This window comes from Centruroides sculpturatus, unplaced genomic scaffold, assembly GCF_000671375.1.
Source record: "Centruroides sculpturatus isolate CEXI.00-Female unplaced genomic scaffold, Cexi_2.0 scaffold746, whole genome shotgun sequence".
NCBI classification, from domain to species: domain Eukaryota; kingdom Metazoa; phylum Arthropoda; class Arachnida; order Scorpiones; family Buthidae; genus Centruroides; species Centruroides sculpturatus.
In genome coordinates this window covers 361,719-385,866 of record NW_019384898.1, presented here as the reverse complement: position 1 = coordinate 385,866, position 24,148 = coordinate 361,719, and the positions used below count along the sequence as shown (strand labels likewise).

The window sequence follows — 24,148 nt, the reverse complement described above, 5'->3', positions numbered from 1 at the left end:
ATCTAATATAATTATTATTGTAGCAAATATGTTAAGCAACCTAATTTTATTTTATTCTATAAATGTTCAATTGAATGGCAAAACTAATTTATTTCTCAGTTTATTGATTTAAAAAGCTCTACGAAAAACACATTTATTATTTCCACAGTCATTAACATTTGGTTTTTATAATGCTCGAATACGATTGTTGGATCTTTCGCTTATTAAAATATAAAAATACATTCTTTTCATCTCATGGATGTCTGACAGATAAAACTTTGGAAATCCTAGTATATTTAATTGCACGCACTAAATGATTCTACAAGTAACTAGATGCGCTCCGCCCGAAGCTGCCGCCATCTTGAATATGCGTGCAGGTCTATACTTTAGAGGGCTTTTTTACTCTTTCAAACCCGTAATGGGGCGACCGGGTGGTGAGGGACGGGGCCCGACATATCCGAACAGACCATCCCCGAAAAATTCCTGGGGATTTCTTGACCCGTCCGGATTCGATCCCGGGTCCATCAGAGCAGTAGGCTGCCAACTTAGACATCAGAGCAGTAGACCGCTCGGCCATCCGGCCATATACTTTAGAGGGTTGTGGTCATATCCTTCGACGACTCTCAGATCCAAGAAGTTGGATTTTTCGGGTGACGATCGGAGACGTTCATTCGCAGTGAAATATTTATGCCACTTATTTCGATTATAAGCTTAGTGGCACATTACAACTTCATAGGACCCGTGCCAGTCATCTATCTAACACCTTTCAGAGGAAAATTTGAAATTGAAATAACGTGATTTCCGGTTTGCATCAAAAGTTCTTATAAGTTCGGAAATAATATATTTTAATCAATTATCAATTCTGAAAAATATTTTAAATACGATCGTACATTTGAAAGCCTTTTAAAAAAATCCTTATAATATTAATTTTCAGAGAAGAAATTAGTTACGATAACTAATTAAAATTGTACGTAATAAACAAAAATTTTAATTGTGCAAACTTCGTATTATTATTGGAGATGACTGTCTTACGCTATAGTCATCTCCATTATTTATGTGAATGGTCTACTCCGTAGGCCACAGCCATAAGGCATAGTGGTCCGAGGACTACAAACTGAGTGGCGTCATTAGGGCTTATTGAGGTCACATTGTGTGGCGGAAGGCGGCCCCTATTTAAGCGTTTACACGTGAAGAAAACCGGGGAAATTCCACGTAGCCAGTCGTTGGTGAGGCCCGAACCCACAACTGCCAATGGCTGGCCATTGGCTCCGAAACCAATCGGAAACACGGTCAGACTTATTGAAGACTTTAATTATTATTACTATTTAGTTTTTTATTTTTTTATAAAACTTACCTCAAACTTAAGCGTATTGCTATTTTATAAGAATTAAAAATATAGAAAGTTTTTATAACAAAATCTCACAACAGATTCCATGCTCCACACAATTCATTTATTAATAGAATGATTAATAATATAAAAGTTATTTTTTAAATAAAATCTCAATATCCGAAAAATTTACGCAGCGTTTTGCTACATTTTTTAGAATTAAACTTAATCTTGAAAACTTTTTGCTATACATAATCAGTTTTAAGAAATAATTTTGTTTTATATATCTTCATAAATATTATCTAAACCCATTAATTCTGATATGATTAAAAGCAATTTGCGTTCCAGCTATAATTTGGGATAACTGGTCATAGTTCCTCATACTAAGCGCACAATTATGTGCACAGTATGGGGAACTATGTCTACTCTGAGCGACCCACCTTCCGCCGACAATTTCTTCCACAGACGGATAGTCTTCTGGTTTCCTTGTGAAGAATTATACCTCGCAGCCATAAAGTATATAACTAAGGATGCATGTGTCCAGAATTTTTAAGTTTGTTTCTATTATGATATTTTGGCGTTTCCAAATTTTGGCCCTGAGATTAGCAGACCCTTTGACTGATCTCGTTTTTAGCTCTTCAACGTAGTCTAGATTTTCAGTCAATTTATTCCTTAGGTAAGTAAATTTTGCATCCTTGCCAATTCTTGTCCCGTTTATTTAATTCCCCCGTTTTAATTTGATCTTCGAGATTGAAAAACGTAATGTATTCAGTTTATGTTCAATTAAAAGAAACTATGCTTAAACTGTATAATGTTAGTATGTAGTGTGTTTAAATATAAAATTTCTATTTGTCTTCACTATTATGGAGCCGGTCTATTGCTTGACCAAGATTCTCGTCCGTCAGAAGGGACAAAGTTAATACCTAACAGTGGTGTTAGATACAGATTTCCGAATTTCAAGCAGTGGTTTTCAAACTATTGATTTACACAGTCCCCCTGAAAATCAGATGCATGCGCGTATATAGATTTTCTCAATAAATTCAAAGTTAAATCATAGAGAATCGATAGAAAACTGTTCTTCTTCTCTCCATTTTCTTCTGTTAATTAATAGAGAAAGATTTTTAAAAATTGAAGTCCGTGAGATGCAGAAGTAGAGATTAGCTGGAAAGATGTTTTAGCAATAATGAAATGTACTGCAAAGAAAATGGAAGAGAAGAAAACATTGCTGGACAAGACAAAATACAAGAAAATGGAAAATGAATATTCTCTTCTAAGTCATTAGTCATCTGATGACTTAGAAGAGAATATTTTCTGAGAGATGTAATTGAAGAAGTGTTGAAGTATCCAAATGAAAAAAGAAAACGGAGAAAAAGATTTATGATAATTGGCGACTAAAAACTGGAATGACTCCTTTGTAATCAAAGACAGACCGAGATGCAAAAGGAAAAATTAAAAGTTATGCTTAAAAAAGGGAATTTCTTTTTGTTGGCAGAATCCAAGATGAAGAAAGAAAAGGGGGATAATGTAGAAATATTGCAGCCTAAAGTGTGCTCTACCAAAATGACTCGAGTCTCGAGAGAGTTTATTTTGCTGGTTACTATATTATTTCTCAAATGGCATTATGTTTTTCCATATATATATTTAGTCTTTAAATAATGACAGTGACCACACTTTGATGATGATCGCCATCTGATTCCTGGAAACTTATTTTTCGATTCCACGCGACCACCGTATGATAATATCAATACAACGTTAAATTCTTAATATTTTAATACTTGGAATATTATTTGAAGTATTAATATTACAAAAAATCAGTGAAAAAGTTAAAAATCGAAGGTGAAAGAGGTTATTATCCGCCCACCACCGAGAATAGCCGAAGGTTGCCGAGAGTCGTCCATCTTTTTAACTAACAAAGATTATTTATCGTAATTTACGCGCGCGTTGGCTTACGAGAACGAGCCGAAAGGCTTAATTACACACAGATGTGAGTCTTTTAATTATTTCTAGTGAAAATATCGGTGGTAATGGAGTCGGGTGGCGTACCTTTAGTGGCAACGCCTGACCTTTCCGAAGATTTACCGAACTCTGACGTAACTCCGTTTCCACCGGCTTCGGAATCGGGCGTCAATGGTATCACTAACGTGGTATTCGCCACCCCGCAAGGTATACTCACTCCCGAACAGTTACACGACGCGGGCATCAAGACCACGCACATTGTCATCCACGATCAGTCCACGCTCGACGCCGTTCTGAAGGCTCAACCCAGCACGCCTTCGCCCACTCCTCTCGGCACCAATGGCGACAAAAAATTCAAATACAATTGGGACCCTTCCGTCCACGATTCCGTCTTGCCTGTCAGGTGTAGGAATGTTAGCGGCGAATTGCACAAAAATAGATTCGGTTCTGGTGAGTGTCTTGCTTGCCTTATCTACAATAACAAATGCAAATTTGTCATTATTTTTTTGTTAAATCGTATGGTAAGATGTGAACTCTGAATGAGGGTTTTTCACCCCCAGAATTGTAGGCCCTCTGTACCAGCAAAAAGGTCAAAGGAATAGTGTTGCCACCTTTTCAAAATCGCTGACCCGGATGGCAGGTCAGGTTTGTTTGAACAGAAGTTCCTGATGCATGCGTGATGTCATTTTACAATGCGAAGAATAACGTGCTAGATAACTTAACCTGTAGATGAGTATAATCGTACATGCGAAAAAAAGAAAATAAAAAGGTTGACAGGTTGCGCGCCACTGCCACATGTTGGCGTAAACAGATGAACATGATCTATAGCAGAAAGTATGATAAATTCATTGGTTAATATAATGTAAGATGAACATGGTAGAATTGTAGATGAGTTTTAGTGAGTGTGAGTTCTTTTGCTGTTAAAATAGTGTAAATTTGTAAAAATATTTGCAAGAACTTTGTTTCATTGTAATTTCACAATTTCTACAAAATTCCCGGACAAAATTAATAGTTCACCCGGACAGTGAGTCAATTCCCAGACTGTCCAGGTGAAAACCGGATGGGTGGTAACACTACAAAGGAACTGTACCTGACGTGATCTTATGTGAAATATTTGCATCCAAAAATCTGTTTTTACCGTGTACCGGTTCTACTGCCCATTCTCCGTGCTGTGTTGAATGGCTCATTTTTGCTTGCCTTAACCAAGGCGCACGACTACATCTGCATGTAGTCGTGTGCCTTGGTGTTTGCTATCTTTTGCACCTCTGCAAACTACACCCCTTAAAACTATGTAACATCAAGTACTCTGCAAACAGTTGAGTGGATTACTCGAAACTGGCATAGTTGCATGGGCTAAATAGTTAAATACGATAGTATTAGCAAAACAACGTGACTCCTGATTGTGTGTGACCTGAAAGTAGACCAATTTTGGGGACTCATTTGCAAAGGGTAACATTTAGCAGTATTGTTCCTTTGGCTTTTTGCTGCTATAGGTATAGTCTATAGCTCTGGTAAAATCCATCTCATTCAGAAGTGTAATTGTATCAATTGAGACATTATCAAATTGTAGATTTCAATTACAACTTGTTAAATTAAATCTGATTTTTTCTTAGTTATTTGTTAAAGCTAAAATTACAATGTTATCTTCAAAGTTTGTAAGTTGGATGGATGCTTGAGATAGCAAAGATGCATCTATTTGTTACTCCAAGAAATTAGGATTAAGTTCAGATATATCATGCCTGATCACATGTAAAAAGTTCCTTCAGAACTTTTTACATGTGATCAGGCATGGATATATGTGCCAGTGATAATGAAAGTGATCTATGTCAAAAAAGGAAAAACATTGAATTTATTTCAAAAACTATTTGTAAAATTTTACAATTGCATAAAAATACCTATTTTGTAGAGGTAAATTTATTTGTGTTTTCTTTTCTATGATCAAAAAATATATATTGACTTTTGAATTTGTAAAATTTAAAAGAAATATAACTTCAAATTAAAAATGATGTAGACTGCTTTCATAAACAATGGTGCACATATTGGATCCTGTTCTTTACCATGCATAGATATCATTGAGTATCTGATTGAACCCATAGTAGACATGAAATAACAGCTCTTTTAGTCTTTTCATTCTTTTTTCTACAGAAGGAATACAAAAATAAATTTTTTGATAAAGAAAAATATAAGTAGTATTCATTTCTGTAAAATCTCAATTCAGAGAATAGTTAATATAAATTTTAAAACATTATATCAGGTTTATAGATTTTCTAAAAATTGTATAATCTTTTCATATTATGGGGGGGGGAATATTTAGAGAATTTATCTTAAATTAACAATGTATTTTATATATGTGTATGTTTGTATCTTCTCTCTTTGACCCCTCACGATTGAAGATTTATGATCCTATCTGTAATTTCTTCAATGGTTTATCTTTTTCATCTTTAACAGATTTTCAATTTGAGTCATCCTAATTTCTTTTTATGATACACTTTATCTTGCATAATTTACCCAAAATACATGAGTCATATATATACAGATACCTTTTATAATTAATTTATATCGTCTTGTATTAATTTAAAAAACCACAAAGATAAACTTGTAAACTTTAATAGATGTCTTATTTTCATATTAATCACAATGTGTACAGTCAAACCTTATTTATCCACATCAAATGGGAATGGACCCAATCAAGATTAATGATCAAGAAACTGAAATTAGTGGGGTATTGAAATAAATCTGGTGATAAAAAGTTGGAGAAAATAAATCTGCAATTCTTTACTGAAAATATGTTTTAATGGTTGAAAATAAACTTATATGCTTTACTGACATGAAAACATTAAGAACATTAACTTTACATAAATAGGATCATAAAAATTTAGTGTATATAAACAGTATGTATTCTTTCCTTGTGGATGTGAGATTGCTATGTAGATATATATTAAGGTTGTAAATAATAGAATGATTTCTCAACAATTGTAAAAAAATCACCATTTTTCCTCAAAATATGTAAACATTTAAAAAGAAATGACTATTTCAATCAATCTAGATGAACAGGATCCAAATAAACAAGGCTTGACTCTGTACTTATAATCCTTTCTATCACTTTTTATATGATTATTAAAAAATTTATTGATATGAACTTGTTAGTAGACTTACAAGATGAAATTGTAAAATGTCATCCTTTTCTATTATAAGATAGTGAGTGATTAGATATGTTCTTTGAATTTGAGATTGCTGGATTCATAAATTTCAAGATTCCCATAAAATTATTTAAGGTGGTAATGAAACATGAAAGCATTTTCAAAATATCTGAATATATATAAATAAATAGGAAATAAATATATAAAAGTAGATATTCCAAAATTTTGTCTGAGTCAATGTTAACTGAAAAGTGTGTTATTAAAATCAGTTTTGTATAAAAACATTTTTTGAAAATTATTTCTATCATTGATTATTTTCTTTTTGCTGCCTTGCTGTCTTTTCCATTCATATTGAAACAAGAGATTCACTGCTCAATTTCTGTGATCCTAAAGATACTATAGTCTGTATTTCAGTCTTGTACAATATTCTGTTATTCTGTTATTTAAATCACAAAAAAGATTTAATGAAGTAATTTAAATCAAATTATGCTAATACGGTTTTCATTCAACAAAATTGCCATTAAAGTGTTTGATCAATTTTTGCTCTACTTTTAAATGAAAATTTTTATTTACATTCATATATAACACTAGCTTACCCATCACGCATTGCTGCAATCTCAGAAGAAACAAAATTCAAGCAAACTCGTTATGATAAAATTCAATTTACATTTTATCATTTTTATTGAAACTTATTATTGTTATTCATTTTCATCGGGAAAACATTTCAAAGTGTCGTTTCAATTCTATTTATTTATTGGAGTACTTGTGGATACACGATATTTTTTGTTTTTCCATCTGGTGCATACTTCAGACATCGTACTTTACCTTTAACAATAGAGTTGTGCCAGTCATCTATTAACTGCTTTCAGGGGAAAAGATTTGAATTGAAATAACATGACTTCCTGTTTGCATCAGAAGTTCATATATAGTTAATCAGGGCCTCCTGCCTCTAATGTTTCCATATCTGTTCTCAGATTTCATCTAACTAACTCTGTACTCGAGATTAAGGAAAGACAGATGGACAACAGTGGGAATTTATAGGTTTACAATTTTTTCAAATTGCAGGCCAATAACTGGTCCATGAATACATAGTTTGAGAAGAACTGTTCTTTTTTCTTTAGTATTCCAAAGAGTTTTTTGTCATCGTGGATAAAGTATGGTTAACTACTTCAATCCATTTTTATATATGCAAACAGTTACATCAGATTATAATCAGCACTTACCATTATTTTTTTCTATTGTTGCATTTCCGTACCTATGCTGCAAAATTATATCGAAATCTTTTTTATTATTAGTAGCTCAAAATGAATGAAATATTAATAATGGTAAACATAAATGATGATTATAGAGTAGTTATGGGTGATTTCCTATAATTAATCCTGTTAAAATTTTAATTTTCACAATGTAGTAATAATAGATGAGTTTCAAAATACATTTAATACAATTAATTCAACAATGCATATCATAAATGACATTCTCTGACTAGAATTGGAATTTTGTGCTTCCAATTATTTGCTACTGTTAGATGCACATTACAATTATTCATTTCTTCTCTGATGAAAGTAATATGTTGCAAAATAGAAATATTTCTGAGGAATAATGAATCATTTTGTATAAACTTAAAAATTTTGATTTTGAAAAGATTCTAGAACAATTATCCTCCATCAAGTGTTATATATAATCAATTAATAAGATTTTTAGGTAAATAAAATTGAAGACAAAACTGTCCAAAAAGGATCACCATTTATTTTTTTGTCTTCAACTTTATTAAAAATATTTCTCCATCGGACGAACATTTACAGAAGATTTTTAGGCTTAACTACAACTAAAGTGAAAGCTTGTCAAGAATTCGAGACTTTTTACAAATCCACTGCATCATTTGGTTTTCCTGTAAGTACTTCCTTCCATTACTTGCTTTTTATCAGCTACCTGACTTTTAATTGGACTTATATCTACTATTTGAGCACTTTATTGTTAAACTTTGAATTGTATTACATTGAGAACATCAAGACTGGACTTAATGAGAATATCTGTTAAATTTAACATTACATAGAAAACTTAAGAATAACTGCTTTCCATTTTCTAAATAAACTCTTGTTCTTAGTGAAATTTGTTAGAACAACATGATCTTCAATGAGTTTGAATTTATAAATTATTGTCACAAAATCCATTCTGTTAAAGTTATCATACTATTAACTTTATTCATTCAAAGAACTTTATTTTGAAGTAAAAATATTAGAGTCAAGGATGTATTTTTTGGGTGTGTAAGTTCAGTTACATAAAGAAGGTGTCATATTCAAATTATATTGAAACTGTAAAGAGGATACTAAAACAAAATCAGAGAAAAATCATAAAGGATGCATTATGTCTGTAAAGGATTTATTAAAATTAAAAGTCATAAAGGAAAGTTTTGTTCCAACAAAAAATTAAGTTATATCTAATTAAACAATAGTAAGTTTCTTTCTCCAGCTTTATCTTTAGAAGTTGTTCACAATAGGCCAATGAATATTTGTACATATGGATTATGTTGAACCTTTCTAAGGATAATTTCATCTCTGTCACTTTCAAAAAAAATCCAAGTCTATTTTTATGAATATTTTATTTTCTTATCTTCTGACTTTGAAAAGCTTTCACTAATTTGTTTGTCAAAATATTAGTTGTAAATTTGACTTAATAGTACATATATTATTGATTTTTCATCTTTATTTCATAGTATTCCAATTTGTCATTTTGCTAGACCAGGGATGTCCAGCCTGTGGGCAGCACTGCGGCCCATTGCATCCTAAGTTTTTTAGGTACATTGGTACATTTTCATTTATTTTTCTAAAGAATATTGTTAAAAATTATTTTCATTCACTTGATAAATGTTGATGTCATAATGGTGTAATTGGTGCTAGAAAACTGTACTACCCCACATGCAAAACATACTGTTGTGAACAAGTCTTTTCGTGGATGAAAAACATCAAAACTGCTGAAAAAATAGGTTGAGTGATTCACTTAGAACTAAGACTAGTACCATAAAAGCAGATATTCACAATATTATAAAAGGAAAGCAATATTAGAAATCACATGAAATTTATTTTTGTGTGAGTATAATTTTTTACTGTCAATAATACAGTATTTTATGTAATTATATATATATTTGTTATTAAAATTTGATGTTCACATTTTGAACTTTTTAAAAGCATATATATAAAGTACCTTTGTGGCCCACTGAATACAGTGGTACCTCAGGTTACGAACGCCCCAGCATACGAAATTTTCAGGATACGACATGAAATTCGAACATATTTTTGCTCCACGATACGAACAAAAACTCACCATACGACGTTACATTAGTTCGCATTTTTCATTTGTTTTTCTTACTACAGTTATTTTTTTTAATGTATTACTTCTAGCAATGAACTTATTTCTGACTCTGACTCCACGAATTATTTGGTTTTACATGTAATCGTATGGGAAAAGATGATCCACCTTACGACATTTTCATGATACGATCTCAGTTTCGGAACGGATTAATTACGTATCCTGAGGTACCACTGTATATGTAAATTTCTAATTTGGACCATTAGGAAAAAAGGTTGGACAACCCTGTGCTAGACAATAATAATTTATTAATTTTTGATTCAGTTTGAGATTCATGCTGAATTATATATGCAGTCCAATAATGCTTATTTTATTAATCAATGAAAATTTTGAATATAGAATTAAGTGTAAATTTGACTTCATAGGTAGTAGAAGGTATTAAAGTTTTGTTTTTAATTATATACATTTTAACTGAAAAATGTTAAAATATTCAAATATTAAATAATTTAGAATTCTTATTTAGGGGGACGTGGTCGGTGTATTAAAGTTGGCGAAAATTGGTACACACCCTCGGAATTTGAAGCACTCTGTGGAAGAGGAAATAGTAAAGACTGGAAAAGGAGTATTAGGTATGCTGGACGTACTCTGCAGTGCCTGATAGAAGAAGGTATACTCCAGCCACATGCAACTTCTTGCACTTGTACAGCTTGTTGTGATGATACAACGATGGTGAGTGGAGGTACTGTGGTAAGTAATTTAGCAAAACATACTATAAGAATACAAACATACACCAATATTTTAAAAGAATGCTGAATTATATTCAATAGAGTGGACCTATCCGGTTATTCACACCTTATAAGAGGAGAAAACGTGAAGATGGATCAATCAAACGTCTTCTATCACAAGAAAGTGTTAAATCTGGAGGAGAAACACCACCTGCTAATGAATGTGAGTTTTGATATGAGAATAAAAATATATTGATAGTTTACAATCCCTTATAAACAGAATTTTTATGGTATTTTAACTCCCCATAAAAATAATAATATATTATAGATAAAAGAAATGATTTATTAAATGAATTAAAATATTCACAAAATATTTATTACAGTTTATTGACTATAAACACTGTGATATTGCAAGTTTTATGAAGTATTTATCAGCTTATGTTGCTAGTTTATTGAAAATTTTTTACATAAATGCATTGCTTATACACACACACACACACACACACACACACACATATATATATATATATATATATATATATATCACATTTATATTTACATATTCAAAAAAAATTTTTAATAAGTTTCTTTCAGATTTTTTAATCAAATATTTTTCAATACAGTAATACCTTGACTTACGCTACCCCGACTTACATGAACCCGGAGTTACGCAATTTTCAAATTTCGTTGATTCGTCTTTTCTTTGAGTGCCACGCAACCCTTGATTACCCACTCCCCCCCACACTATTGTTCAGCTTACATGTTTGGATGTGTCGTGTGGAATCGACACGTAGCTACAATTTATTTTGTGTTATATATTTCTGTGTTTGTTATATCTATGGAGACTTGAGAGACTCTTTATATCATCCAAACGAAGTAGAACTAATTTTTCTGCATCAAACAAGAAAAGAAAAACTTTATCTTTGGAATGTAAAGTTAACATTGGGTACATTCGTAAAGTCGAATGAGTTAAACGAGAGTGACGTCATCGTTATTCCTATTTCATTAGACTTTTTGAACGATTTGTTACTAATGCGTTTAACTCGTTTGACTTTATGAATGTACTCATTATTAAAGACTTCGATACAAAAATGAAAATTTGTGAATTGACAAAGAAGTTTGATCCGCCAGAATTAACAGTCAGAACAATTATAAAAGGTGAAGAAAAAATTCTCGAAGCTGTGAAAAATGCTCAATCTTTAAATTCAAGCATCATTTGTAAACGTCACGGTATTATTGCTGAGATGGAAACAATGTTAAAATTATGGCATGATAATCAAGTAAATGTGAAAAATTGTAAAATAATATAGGCCTAATTTGTTATACATATGTATTATCTAAGATTTTATTAAACATTTTTTTCTAAATTATTGTTTTGTTTAGTCTCCGGCCCCAATTAAAAATTATTTGTATGTATTTATATGTGAAATTATACCCCGACTTACGCAAATTTGACTTATGCGGTACTGCTCGGTCCCACCTATTGCGTAAGTTCGGGGTATTACTGTATAAAATTTAAATAGAATATTTAGGGAAATTATCATCATCATTTTAATTAACAGTAAATATAAAATGCCATCACTCGTCTTTTAAGGCTTCCTTGAAAGATACAAACACATGAAAATTGCATGGTGGAAAATCCTAACTATTTGACAAATATATATAAAATTTCCAAGTACATTTGCTGCAGTAGCTTCTAAATCTACCCAATAATGTGCAAATGCATTGCAGAATAAGGAAATGCTTGTTAACTTTCCTGGTTTTTTTCTTGATCACTGCATGGAGGTTAAGGATAGTTTATTCAGTGTTTTGTATTGATGATGACTGCAAGTTTTTGAATTTCAGCATCAACAGCAAGCTATCCATATCTAAGAAGATAGTATGGCTTTACCTGATGACACCTATATTTTTAATTTTTTTTATGCAATGAGTACTTCCACCATATTCTAACAGCTTTCTCTTCTGGCTCAAAGTTACAATACCTGATTTGTCACCCATCACAATTTGATTCAAAAAAAATCTTCTCCTCTTTAGCATATCAGACAGCATCAGAAAGTCAGTCAAGTGCTGAGACAACTCCTGAACATACATAGCTTTCTTTTTGTAACATCAAATATTTGCATATATAGATAACACATTAACACGTTATAACATACTTTTTGATTAAAGTACATTCAAAATTCTAAAAAAAAATAAATAATTTCACTTGAACTTGGCTTATTAAGTAAATATCATAATTTTGTCAATACTATTATGTATTTGTAAACAGTATTTAGCTTATGCAAGATGTATTTTGAATTTGATTCCACTTTTGTGTCACAGAAATAAAAAATGTCACATGAAATTAATTAGAACATTATTAAATTAACTTTTCTTTAACTTTAATTTTGAACATTATTCTTAACTTTTGAATTGAATATAAATAGAAGTTGTGCTATATTTTTGAACTTTGAATTTTACATAAATATTATTAATATATATTAAAAAATAATAGACAGACATTTTTCTATTGGAATTCTATTCTAAAGTTTTTAAGTAGGTTAAATTGTATATGTTTAAAAATGTTAAAATTGTCAGATGCAATAAAGTCTAACATTTCAAAAAATAGCAATTTCAGACACAATTTAATGAGAAAAAAAGCTCCTACTCTGTTCATATATTAGAATTCTACCAATAAAATTCCAGTAAAAGGGACCTTTTTCTTCTTTTAAATTATTCATTTTTCCTTCCAAAATTTAAACAATGCTTAATATTTTAAATTAAAAAAATTAAATTTTAAGAAATGAGTTTTTTTTAATCATAAATCAGTTTAGTTCAAACAGAGATTTGTATCGTGCATTGATAGTCTAAAACTATTTATTAATCTTTATTTTAGAATATTCATAATAACTAGTTGTGTGATAAGTCATAAATTTAAATATTTTGTTAAATGTAATTTTGATTTAGGTAATGTTAGTAGTATTTTAGGCATTGTCAAAAATACTACTAATATGTCAAATTTATATTTTAATCAATATTTATATATGACTGTAAAAGATACAAAGTAATGTAATTTCGATGTAATATTAAATAAAGCATAAAGAAGTAATGTATTGATGATAAATCATTATTTCAATGATAGTTTCTATGCCATTTGTCAAAATCATTGTAGCAATGTCTACAATCTTCCTGTTGATTTAGTTGTTTGAAAATTGACGTGAACAGAATAATGTGAAATGTATCTACAGTTGAATATGAAATGATTTGAATTTAGATGAAGCATATTTAGTAAGCATTCAAAAATTTTTTAGCTAAGGAGTGAAGATATAATACTCAATCAAGAACATTCAAAAAGACTTCAAAAATGAATTGTTATGATCTAATTAGTTTAAACTTATTAAATTGGATGATAAGATTGCTTTACAGTCGTTAAGTGAAATTAGCCACAAATTTGAAGAATAAACCCCCATTTGCTTATTTAAAAGTTTCAAATGAGAAAAGTTTAATAATGTTTTAAAAGAATAGAGTTGTGAAGCATTTCTCTGAAGAACCTGGAAATTGAAGCAGAATACAAGACAGACTTAAAATATAATGAGCAATTATTGTGACATCATCACAATGCTGGCTGCAATTTTTCATCACAGTGCACTTAAGTTTATTAGTATCTTGCTCCTGTACATCATACTTTTCCTGTTAACAATAAAGTAATGCTGGTCTAACTGCATTCAGGAAAAATTTTTGAATTGAAATAATGTGATTTTTGGCCCAAAGCAGAAGTTTGTGTATAGTTAATTGGAGCCTTCTGCCCCTAAGCTTTCCATATCTGGTCTCAATTTTCATCTATCTAACACCATTCTTTAGGTTAAGGACAGACAGATGGACGAGTGGGAATTTATAATCTACAGATTTTTCAAATTGCATCTCAGTTAATACTGTCATTATTATACACACACAACTTATACTTTTCTATGCTGGTACTGTAATATTATATAATATTATAGTGCAGCATAAGGATCATTCTGTTATCAACAATTATATACAGTATATACATATATATGATTGATAACAGGATATTCCTTTAAAATGAATGTAATTCCATTATACTCACAAAATTTTTTCAAATTTACATTGTTAATACTTTGTGTCAGTAGTAATTGAACTATTTGTAGTCAAACACTGTTGTGATTTGTATTTAATATGATGAAATTATACTACTCAATATTTGAATTACTTTTTATTAAGATAATTAAAAAATACATTTTAATAATTATCATAAAAGATTCATGTGTTTTATTTATATACTTACCTACCATTTAACATAACATAATTTAATACAAATTTGCTATAAAACAATTGATAACAGTTGCTTCATAAGCAGAAGTAAATGTCTATCAGCACATATGCTGATAGACATTTACTTCTTCCAACGTAAGTGTTAGTCATTTTTTGTTTCAGAACAGCTAGTTGCTTCACTTTACCATATAGACATGATGACAAAACTTTTATTCCATATCCCCAGATGCAAAACATTGTATTTTTTCTTCCCATAAATGAAAGATATTTTTAATGAAAAAAAGAAAAACATGCAAACAGCAAAAAAGGAATAAAAATGAAAGCACAAAATGTTTAAAATTATTAAATTAAATAACATAAATTTATAAAAATCTTAAAGTAATTTTTAACTCTTGATTTAATTCAAAACATACTACTATAAGTACAGATGATATTAGTGACATATGCCGTAAATCCATCGGGCTAGTTTTAAGGCTAATTACTAAATAAATTACCATCATCTGTAACAGAGATACACATCTTCCATGTGTATCTCTGTTACACATGGAAGATGCAACTATAATTGATAAGAGTTATTAAAATCTCATAATTCACCCTATGTTAATTCATGAAGACCTCCAAGATGTGGAATTCAATTCTGTTCTTCTAAATGAAGATGACAATAAATCATAATATTCAGTATTAAATTTTTAGAATAAGCTTTTTCGTTCAGAACGGTGATGTCCAAATTTTTTATCAAATTGCACATACAGTAAATTCTAGATAAGTGAGCCATAAACATTTTGTATATTGCATATGTTACTGTGAAAGACCGAAATTAGAGAATGCCGACATTCTCTGGTGAATGTTGACACATACAAAATACGTTGGTGAAAGACCGAATATTTGGTTATATTATTATACATTCGAACAATCACTAGTGTATGTCAACAAGCATAGATAAGCTTTGGTGGAGGTCGAAACGACACCAGAGAAGCCGATGTCGACAGAGAGGCAACAGTCTGTCACCAAATTCTTTCAACATTTCCTTCTGCTCAAATTGGTTATACCGTACGAATACAAGTCCCTGATGTCGACCGTGGTTGTACAGATGCCCGAAATGTGTTGGCTGTTGTTGTTGGGATAGAAGACTCCGACTTTTATAAATTAGCACACAAAAATGGTACCCTCAAGCAGCTCTATACCCGTAACCAGTTCGTAATTTGTAAAGAAAAGTTACTTTCTATAGATGAGATTTCTTCTCAAGAAATATTGCTGAGAGAAGCAGCTGCAGCTAATTCGAAAAGTGGAAGACAAGACTATACACATTGTCATTGCAAAAAGAAGTGTTCCATGAATAAATGCAGTTGTAAAAGCAAGGGACTCTTGTGCAATTAAATTTAAAGTGCCATAACAGTTTAAGTTGTTGCAATAAATAAGATTGTTTAATGTTAATCACATAATTTATGTGTAAGTTTATTATTGTATTATTTTCTTTAATGATTAAGAATGTACTGTTTGTTTTAGGTTCAACAGTTTATTTACATGTGCTGTTACTTAAGTTTTCTCCTATTCTGACATATTAAAAAGTTGCATTTTTGTCTTAACATAATAAAAATATTTTTATTCAACATTCACCATCAGTGCATGCTGAATGTCGACATTTTCCGGTGTAAGTGAGAAATAATGATATTTAGCAAATATTTCGTATATACACGAAATGACTGTGTGAATGCTGACATTCGCCAGATATCAGTCATTCACAATAACACATATATACCAAAAGTAGGCTTATTTCTATCATTTCTAAGTATATAAACTAGAAAGAAATATTAACACCAGAGTAGATAAATTACCCAATTTTACTGCCTGTAACCGGTGTTCTTCTCTAAAGCAGAAGACAGTGTTGTTCTTCTCCAAAGCTTCTTCTAAGTATATGTCAAATACAGTCGATCCCCCTATAAGATCATTGATTTTTCCGTTTTATCTGAATTACATGTTGTACGAGTCACTTAGATTTTACAAATACGTGTGCGGGGCTGTGAACGGCTCACATATTTGTAAAATCTAAGTGACTCGTACAACATGTAATTCAGATAAAACGGAAAAATCAATGATCTTATAGGGGGATCGACTGTATATTCACATGCTGGATTTGGTCCAGGGCACCACTGTTCTAGAACAACTGCATAAATTATAAGTTGATGTAACAAATATTGTGATAATTTAATAAACTTCTGCAAGCAATAATCATTGTTCAAAAAGTAGTAAAAGATTATTCTGTTTTATTTTTTGAATGCTCAACTGATGATCTGTCAACTTAAGTTGCAAATGTTTTTGCTTCATTAAAATTTGTTGTTGGAGTCCATTTGAAGGTGTAAATTCTTGTTTCTATATTGTAATGAAACCATCATTAAAATTTTAGTCAAAATGATATATATGTATAAAAAATATTTTATGATTATTTTTGCAGTTGATTGCTGTTTGCTAGAATAAATATTTATTTAAGATATAAGTTCTAAGAAAAGTCAATCACTAATCAAAAACTTAAGATTCATACTGGTTTTTCAGCCAGCAAGGGAAGACAGACATTTTCAAGAATTTCTTTCTGAACACCAAACCTAAGTTTTTTATGTAAAACAACAATTAAAATAAGTTAAATTAGACATCACGGTTAATAAAATTCCTGTATAACATACAATAATAAAGTAGATTTAACAAATATGAGTTATATTAGATGAAAATTATGAATTTGAATGCAATATTTTATTATCTCAAATTTCATATCATTAAAGTTGCATTGTTAAAAACTGTACTAATGAACTTTAAACATCATAAAATTACATTTTTTTTTTTTTTTTTCTAAAAACTATAGTATTAAATTTGATTTACATATTTATATTATAGCAATGGTTGTTACTTTGGCTCCTACTTTGTCTGCCAGTGAAACTATTCAAGTAGTTACTGCTACAGTTGATGGAGCAGGTAAGCAAAAATATTTATACTTTGGTAGTTAGTCTTTAATTCCAAATATGGTCAGAATATATATTCATAATAGACTCTTGTTAATCAGGCCATTTTTTGCAAAGAGAATTCCAGATTTCTGAGAATGTATGGGTCTGAAGGCCACAAATAACATGACTTTTTGCCCTTTGATACCAATTCTTTTTGAAGCAGGTGGAAAATAATATTGCATGCCAAAATGCAATACTGTGTGCAGGAATGAAACAAGAGTAAACAGGAAAATGGGATATGTAACACGATTAGCATTTTCATGGAAATAAAAGTGCATAGGCTGTTGCCCTTGGAGTATGGCAAATAATTGAGAGAGTGGATTAGTGAGAGTCTACTGCAGGGGTGGCCAGAACGTGGTGCATGTGCCAAACGTGGCACATTGGACGATTACAAGTGACGCTTCAGTTAGTTCTGAGCAAAATTGCCAGATTTGGCTTGTTCGCGATTAAGAATATTATATAGAAAATAAATTTTTTATAGCCTGTCTTGGCAAGTTCATTTGTTTCACAATTCGTTACAGTCTATTTTGCAGATAAAATGAGTGTTCTCCACATAGTAAATTACAGTGTATGCATGTATTTTGAGTCTTGCGATCTTTATCTCCGATCAGTTTACAGGCGTGTAAATGGCCGAAAACACTTATTGTGATTAAAGTTATTCCAAGCTAATCTCGTTCTCAGTGCCAATAATTGTGGTGCAAAGTAATCTTCACCAAACGAGACTCTGGCAGCTATAGCACCATCATGAAGCAACCACCCTCTTGTACAGGAGATCATTGCTGACTATTGTAAATTGGTGCTTCAATAAACTGTCATAAATTAATTAATTCAATTGTGTGATTAAGTTATTCCCTTTTCTCCCCTAAGCGAAGCAGATTTATTCTTATGTCTATTTATCAACCCTTAACATTGAACGTAAGACTGTATAAAAAGTATTCGAGTTATATGGTGCATCTGAACTCATCTGTCAAAAAATTGGCGCATGGTATGCAAAAGGTCGGCCACCCCTGGTCTACTGTATTATAATACTATTTATTTTAATATATATTTATTCTAAAATGTTTTTGGATAAATATAATACATTTCGATAAAATACAGAAACAAATATTAACATTTTCATTCTATTTCTAATTAAAGTAGAATTTACTAATAGTGGATCAAAAAAGGTCCATTGATAGATGTCTGCTATTAGGTAATGACTTTATGTCATTACCTAATAGCAGACATCTATCAATGTTCTTACTAAGACATTAAATGCATTTTTCTGAATTTTGTGCAATAATTTCTGAATTAAAAGAAATTAAAAATAATAGTTTAAAAAACAAAAATACTTTCCCATTTAGTCTTACATTTAATCAGAAGAATCCATAAATTGATTTTGAATTGTACAATGTAACTTCAATTCAAAAAACTGACTTTCAATTTGTTCTGAGAGTTCTAAACCAATTGCATCAATTTTCTGTAAAGAAAGAAAATTGTTTTAATTCTTAAATGTGAGCAAATGCTGTACAGAATGAAATTGGTGCAATTTCTTTTGTTGATGGAGACATCTTCAGTCAGGACGATGTCATCCATAGCTATGAAGTCAGTTGCACTTATGCCTGGAGCAACCTCCTGTGGTGCTGATTCAATCTCAGTTTCCATTTCATTTTCAGACTGCTTTGAATTGTAACTTTCTTTACTGCAAAAGCCAGTGGTGCTTATTTTGCAAAGCAGTTCTTTGTTGGGTTGCATCTTTCTGAGTGCTTGAACAGCCCAGATGCTTGCATCCAGTACAGTCAGTGTCATATCCTCATTTTAGTCCAAACTGTCCATTGCTTCTAAAGATGTAGAAGTTAACATTGTTGGAAAAACACTTTAAAGTTTCTAATGCTTCCTTGGTTGAGAGGTTGGCACAAAGCAGTTGTGTTGAATGGCAGAAAAATCAATTTCACATTTTCAAGTTCAATGTTAGGATTTAAGACTGTGTTGTTTACAAAAAGGAAGCATTTATTTTTTTGATGACTCCTGATGATCAAGTGACTGCAGCCACTGTGTTATGACCTTGTCATCAAAGCATGCTTATTAGTTCATTGATGTTGATATTTTTAAAGCAAATGTCCCTCATATCCATCTATGGTGCTTGGTAACCATTTAATCCACTCATCAACAGTTCCCTGTATATGGAGAATTAGCAGATATTCTGATTCTCAATATATTGGGGCTCAATAGATAGGATTTTTTGTTGATTTCTCTATTAGATATTTTAAGAAATAATTTATAGCAATAATTCTCAATTTACTCTAATTGCAGAACCCTTTTCACCTTGATGAAAAGCTTTGAAATCTGACAGTTTTACTGTGTTTTTATAAACAAATCAAAAATGATTTATTGAATATATAAAAAAAGATTTATAATGGAAAAGGAAATAATACTAATTCAAGCTATAAATTAATTTGAAGACAATTTTTACAGATGTAGTGGTAGCTCAACTAGTAGGAGAATAAAATATATTTGTTTTGTTTTTTTCATGAATTGCTAAATGAACACTCAAGTATTTGAATACTGCTGCTCTCTGGGCAACAACAGTTTTTCCAATAAGAATGAACACTTTAGTTTTCAAACACAAAGAATCAAATATGTGGTTCAATTCTTCTACCATTAGATTCAATGGATTTTATTTTCTAGAAATGAGAGCCATGCAGAAAGCATAGGTCCCCTTTTTCTATGGAATATTAATAATTTTTGAAACTTTATGTAAATAAATTTTATGTTCAGTACATGCATCATTACATACATAAGCTCGAAATCTAATTTTATTGCAGAACCCTGAGATTCCGTGGAACATAAGTTGGGAAACCACTGATCTATGGAGATTGATGTGTACTTTAAGTATTTACAGTTATCAGATAAATCATTGATAGATCAAATATCTTATATGCTATTATTTTTGTTACATTTTAGCAGAATCAGTAATTGTAACTCCTGTTAGCACTCCTCAGACACCTCGTTTAGCATCCACCCAGTTGGATTTCAGTGAACAAAGGCAATGGTGGCAATTGGAGGAGGTAAATGTTATTTTATAAAAATTTTAATAAAAGATATATAGTATTAAGACAAATTTCTTAAAATTAAATTATTTAGATGGTAAAAAACTTAGTTCATCAAGTTCAGGAATTACAAAAGCAAGTAGAAGCAGTTAGATCGCAGGGTGTTGCAGCTCGTGAAGCATCACTACAACAACTCAGGATTCAGATGGAGAAAGAGAAGGCAGAGGTATATATTAAATTTAAAATTACTTTTATTATAACAGACTTAACAATACTTTTTATATCAAACAACAGTATTAAAGTAGGCTGGTTATGAGAATAATCAATTTTAAAGTAGACATTCTCTTGTATAATGCTGATTTCGTTGATAAGACTTGTGATATACTTATGTACGGTGACAAAATATATATTTAATTCAAAATTAAGATAATATTTATACAGTATGGTCTTATTTTATGTGAAAATTTGTATGTCAGCAATTACTCCATAAAATGAAATTACATATAAATTCATGCTGCATCCTAAATAGTCTCAGATGATTGCCTAGACATGTATGCAACCATCTACAGCAACAAAAAACATTAAAATATGCTACTTATGTTTTTATTACAAATACTGAATTTCATTATAAAAAGAATAATTAGAACTATTCCTATACATCTATACATCCAAGGAGCTAACCACATGCCATATGCAAAAACAGTAATATGCTTATATTAATCCTACATTAAACAAAACTCTGCTGAAATTGATTTTTCTCTTTTGCAGATAAATATTGATATGCCACATTAATCTAAAATTATAATCCTTTCTTTATCAATCCCACTTGAAATCGTCATTAACTAAGAGAAAATGACAATACAGATGCTTCCCTACTACGAATAGGTTAGGTCCCAAGGTTTTATCGTTAAGTTGAAATGTTTGTGAGTCAAAAACTAACCTAGAAAGTACATTTGTACACAGAATAACTACACTTTGTCAGAACTTGATCCTTTAATTAATATACTTAATAGAATACAGTATGCTTGTTCACCACTCACTACTGTTTTAGTAACAGGTGTTTCAAACATGTTTTTTCACCTAACGTACTTAGCTTTATAATGTCAAGTTTATTTTCCATGGTATAATAGTCACACTTCTTCCATTTATTTCCATTGCTAAATTACTATTATGTTTTTGTGCATTTTTTAAACTCTAATTGTAAAAGTTGAATTATTAAGTTAATTATAAAAATTGCAAACAATGGAATATCAGAATTCCCACAAAAGGAAAAAATGACAATACAAAATAGAAAAATCATATTCTAAAACTTTTCTAATTTGAATACTTTTTAAGAAAATTAATATTATAAATATATTATTCAGGCAATTAACAATTGTAGAATAGAAGCACAAGTGAATTTATCAAAAGCAATTCTAGAAGTTAAAAATGAAAAGGATGCTGCATTGCAACAATTACTAGAACATGCAAAGGAAGAAATAAAAGAAAAATTAGAAGGAGTCGTAATGGAGAGAAGCGAAACTGTTAAAGTAAGCGAAGGAATTAGTTTTTGAGTTTGCTTTCTCGCAGATAGAATTTTAATTTTTGTATTTTCAGAAATGTGCCAACTGTAACCGTGAAGCTTTGTTCGAATGTACGAGTTGTCATCAAGTCACTTACTGTGGAACATTCTGTCAGCAAAAAGATTGGCCAAACCACGAGAAAGACTGTACAAAGTCCAAAGAAGAAAGTATAGGGAAAAGTTGATTGTTGCATTGTTCCTTTCCTAAAGGCTATTTTATACAAATTTTTATAAATGAAAAGAAAATATATTCTTATGTTTATAAATTTGGCTGACTTGCAGGCACAATCTTCTGTCGAGATCTATTTTCATTTTATAAAAATGCAAGTAATGTTAACTCTACATATCCTTAAAGATATTAGAAGCAGTTTCTGATATATTTAATTATATCATTTGATCCTCTTGGAAAAATTTTTAATATTTCTGCAGTAATGTTTTTAAGAAATTAATTACTTTTCTAGCATTACTATATTTAACAGCTGCATAATGTGATTTAAGTAGCTAAGAACAGGAGAGATTTAGTAATGTAGACTAATTACGATAATCTATTTTACACTCTTAAAAAGTAAAAAGTTTGTCCTGTGGTCACAATATTTGGCTAAAATTAAGGGTGCTGATTTCTATTCTTATTTTTATAACATCAAGAATGCTCTTGAATTATGTTTTTGGAAGCAATGCATACTTCTGCTGAGAAGCTCTGACTTTATCTGCTAAAGACAGACTGTTTTTTCCTCTTCCTAATACCTTTTTTATTAATAAATTGAAAAAAAAATTAATGGACCAATAAAACTCATCAAGATTTTTAGTTTTTTTTTTTTTTATATGTTTTTTCCTACAAACAAAATTTGTAGATGAATATGAGGGCTCGTGAAGCATCACTACAACAACTCAGGATTCNGCTCATATTTCTTTAAAAACACCTATAAATTTTAAACATCTTAAAACTTTATGTGTATTATTCTATTTATTGATTTACTAATAAGACCTTGCGTTTTATTGTGGAGAAAAGCAAAGAATAAATATAAAAAATATTTTATGTACGAACTCTGTATGTAGAATTGTGATGTTATTTTTCGACTAAAGCGGAATTATCTTATAGAAATGTTAGTAATTTATCTTATTACCATCAGAAATTAATTAACAAATGTTAAGAATGATAAAGAACAAGCATAAAGAATTTCGCTTTTACATAAGATAAGAAAATTTATTATACATTTTTTAAATGCAGTTTCTAAATTAACGAATCGTTTACTTTGAAATAGTTTAAAAAATATGAGATAACTAAAAGCAATCTTTGCAGTTCACCAGGGTATTAATTAAAACAATTTGAAAATTGTACATTAATTGAATTAACCAGATTAAAATAGATTGCAATTGATTTTATATTTAGAAGTTACCTAAAAATGAATTCAATCTCGGTCCAAAAATCTATTTTAATGCTTTAAAATATATAAATATATATACCAGGGGTGGTGAATCTACTGCATGCATGCCCAAAGTGGCATGTAACTTATCATACAATTTCGATTTATCATCTGTCTTTTTCAATCACCCTTTTTTTCAGTCAGGATTTTTACATTTATTCTAATTAAAGCATATTCGTTTAATTTATTTAAATGTCGTTATTTGAAGTCTAAAACTTTGGCATGCATAAACATCTTTAAAACCATGCTTACTATATGGCACATGGGCTCAAAAAGGTTTGCCATCCCTGTATTATACTGTTTTCTACCAGAAGAAAAGAAAAAAAATTTATTTATTTTAATAAATTAGAGCTGTTTTTTAAAAATAATTAAGACACTGAAAACATTCAAATTAAGAGATCAAAATTTTTATATAAATTAAAACAAGAGTAGTCAA

The 24,148-nt window shown here is 30.3% G+C and overlaps 1 protein-coding gene across 2 annotated transcripts; it reads left to right on the top strand.

Annotated features, from left to right (window-relative positions):
* Positions 1 to 1,625: 1,625 nt before the first annotated feature.
* On the top strand, positions 1,626 to 23,101 carry LOC111631440 (deformed epidermal autoregulatory factor 1 homolog). Of its 2 annotated transcripts, none has more exons than XM_023375690.1 (8): positions 1,626 to 3,712; positions 10,232 to 10,455; positions 10,536 to 10,656; positions 17,592 to 17,669; positions 20,642 to 20,745; positions 20,822 to 20,953; positions 22,092 to 22,256; positions 22,324 to 23,101. In XM_023375690.1, exons 1-8 carry the CDS (start codon positions 3,331 to 3,333, stop codon positions 22,471 to 22,473), a joined length of 1,356 nt encoding a protein of 451 aa, XP_023231458.1. In that variant the 5' UTR covers positions 1,626 to 3,330; the 3' UTR covers positions 22,474 to 23,101. The 2 variants fall into 2 exon arrangements, with proteins under 2 accessions (XP_023231458.1, XP_023231459.1); XM_023375691.1 differs by having other exon boundaries at positions 3,450 to 3,712; positions 10,219 to 10,455.
* Positions 23,102 to 24,148: the final 1,047 nt, after the last annotated feature.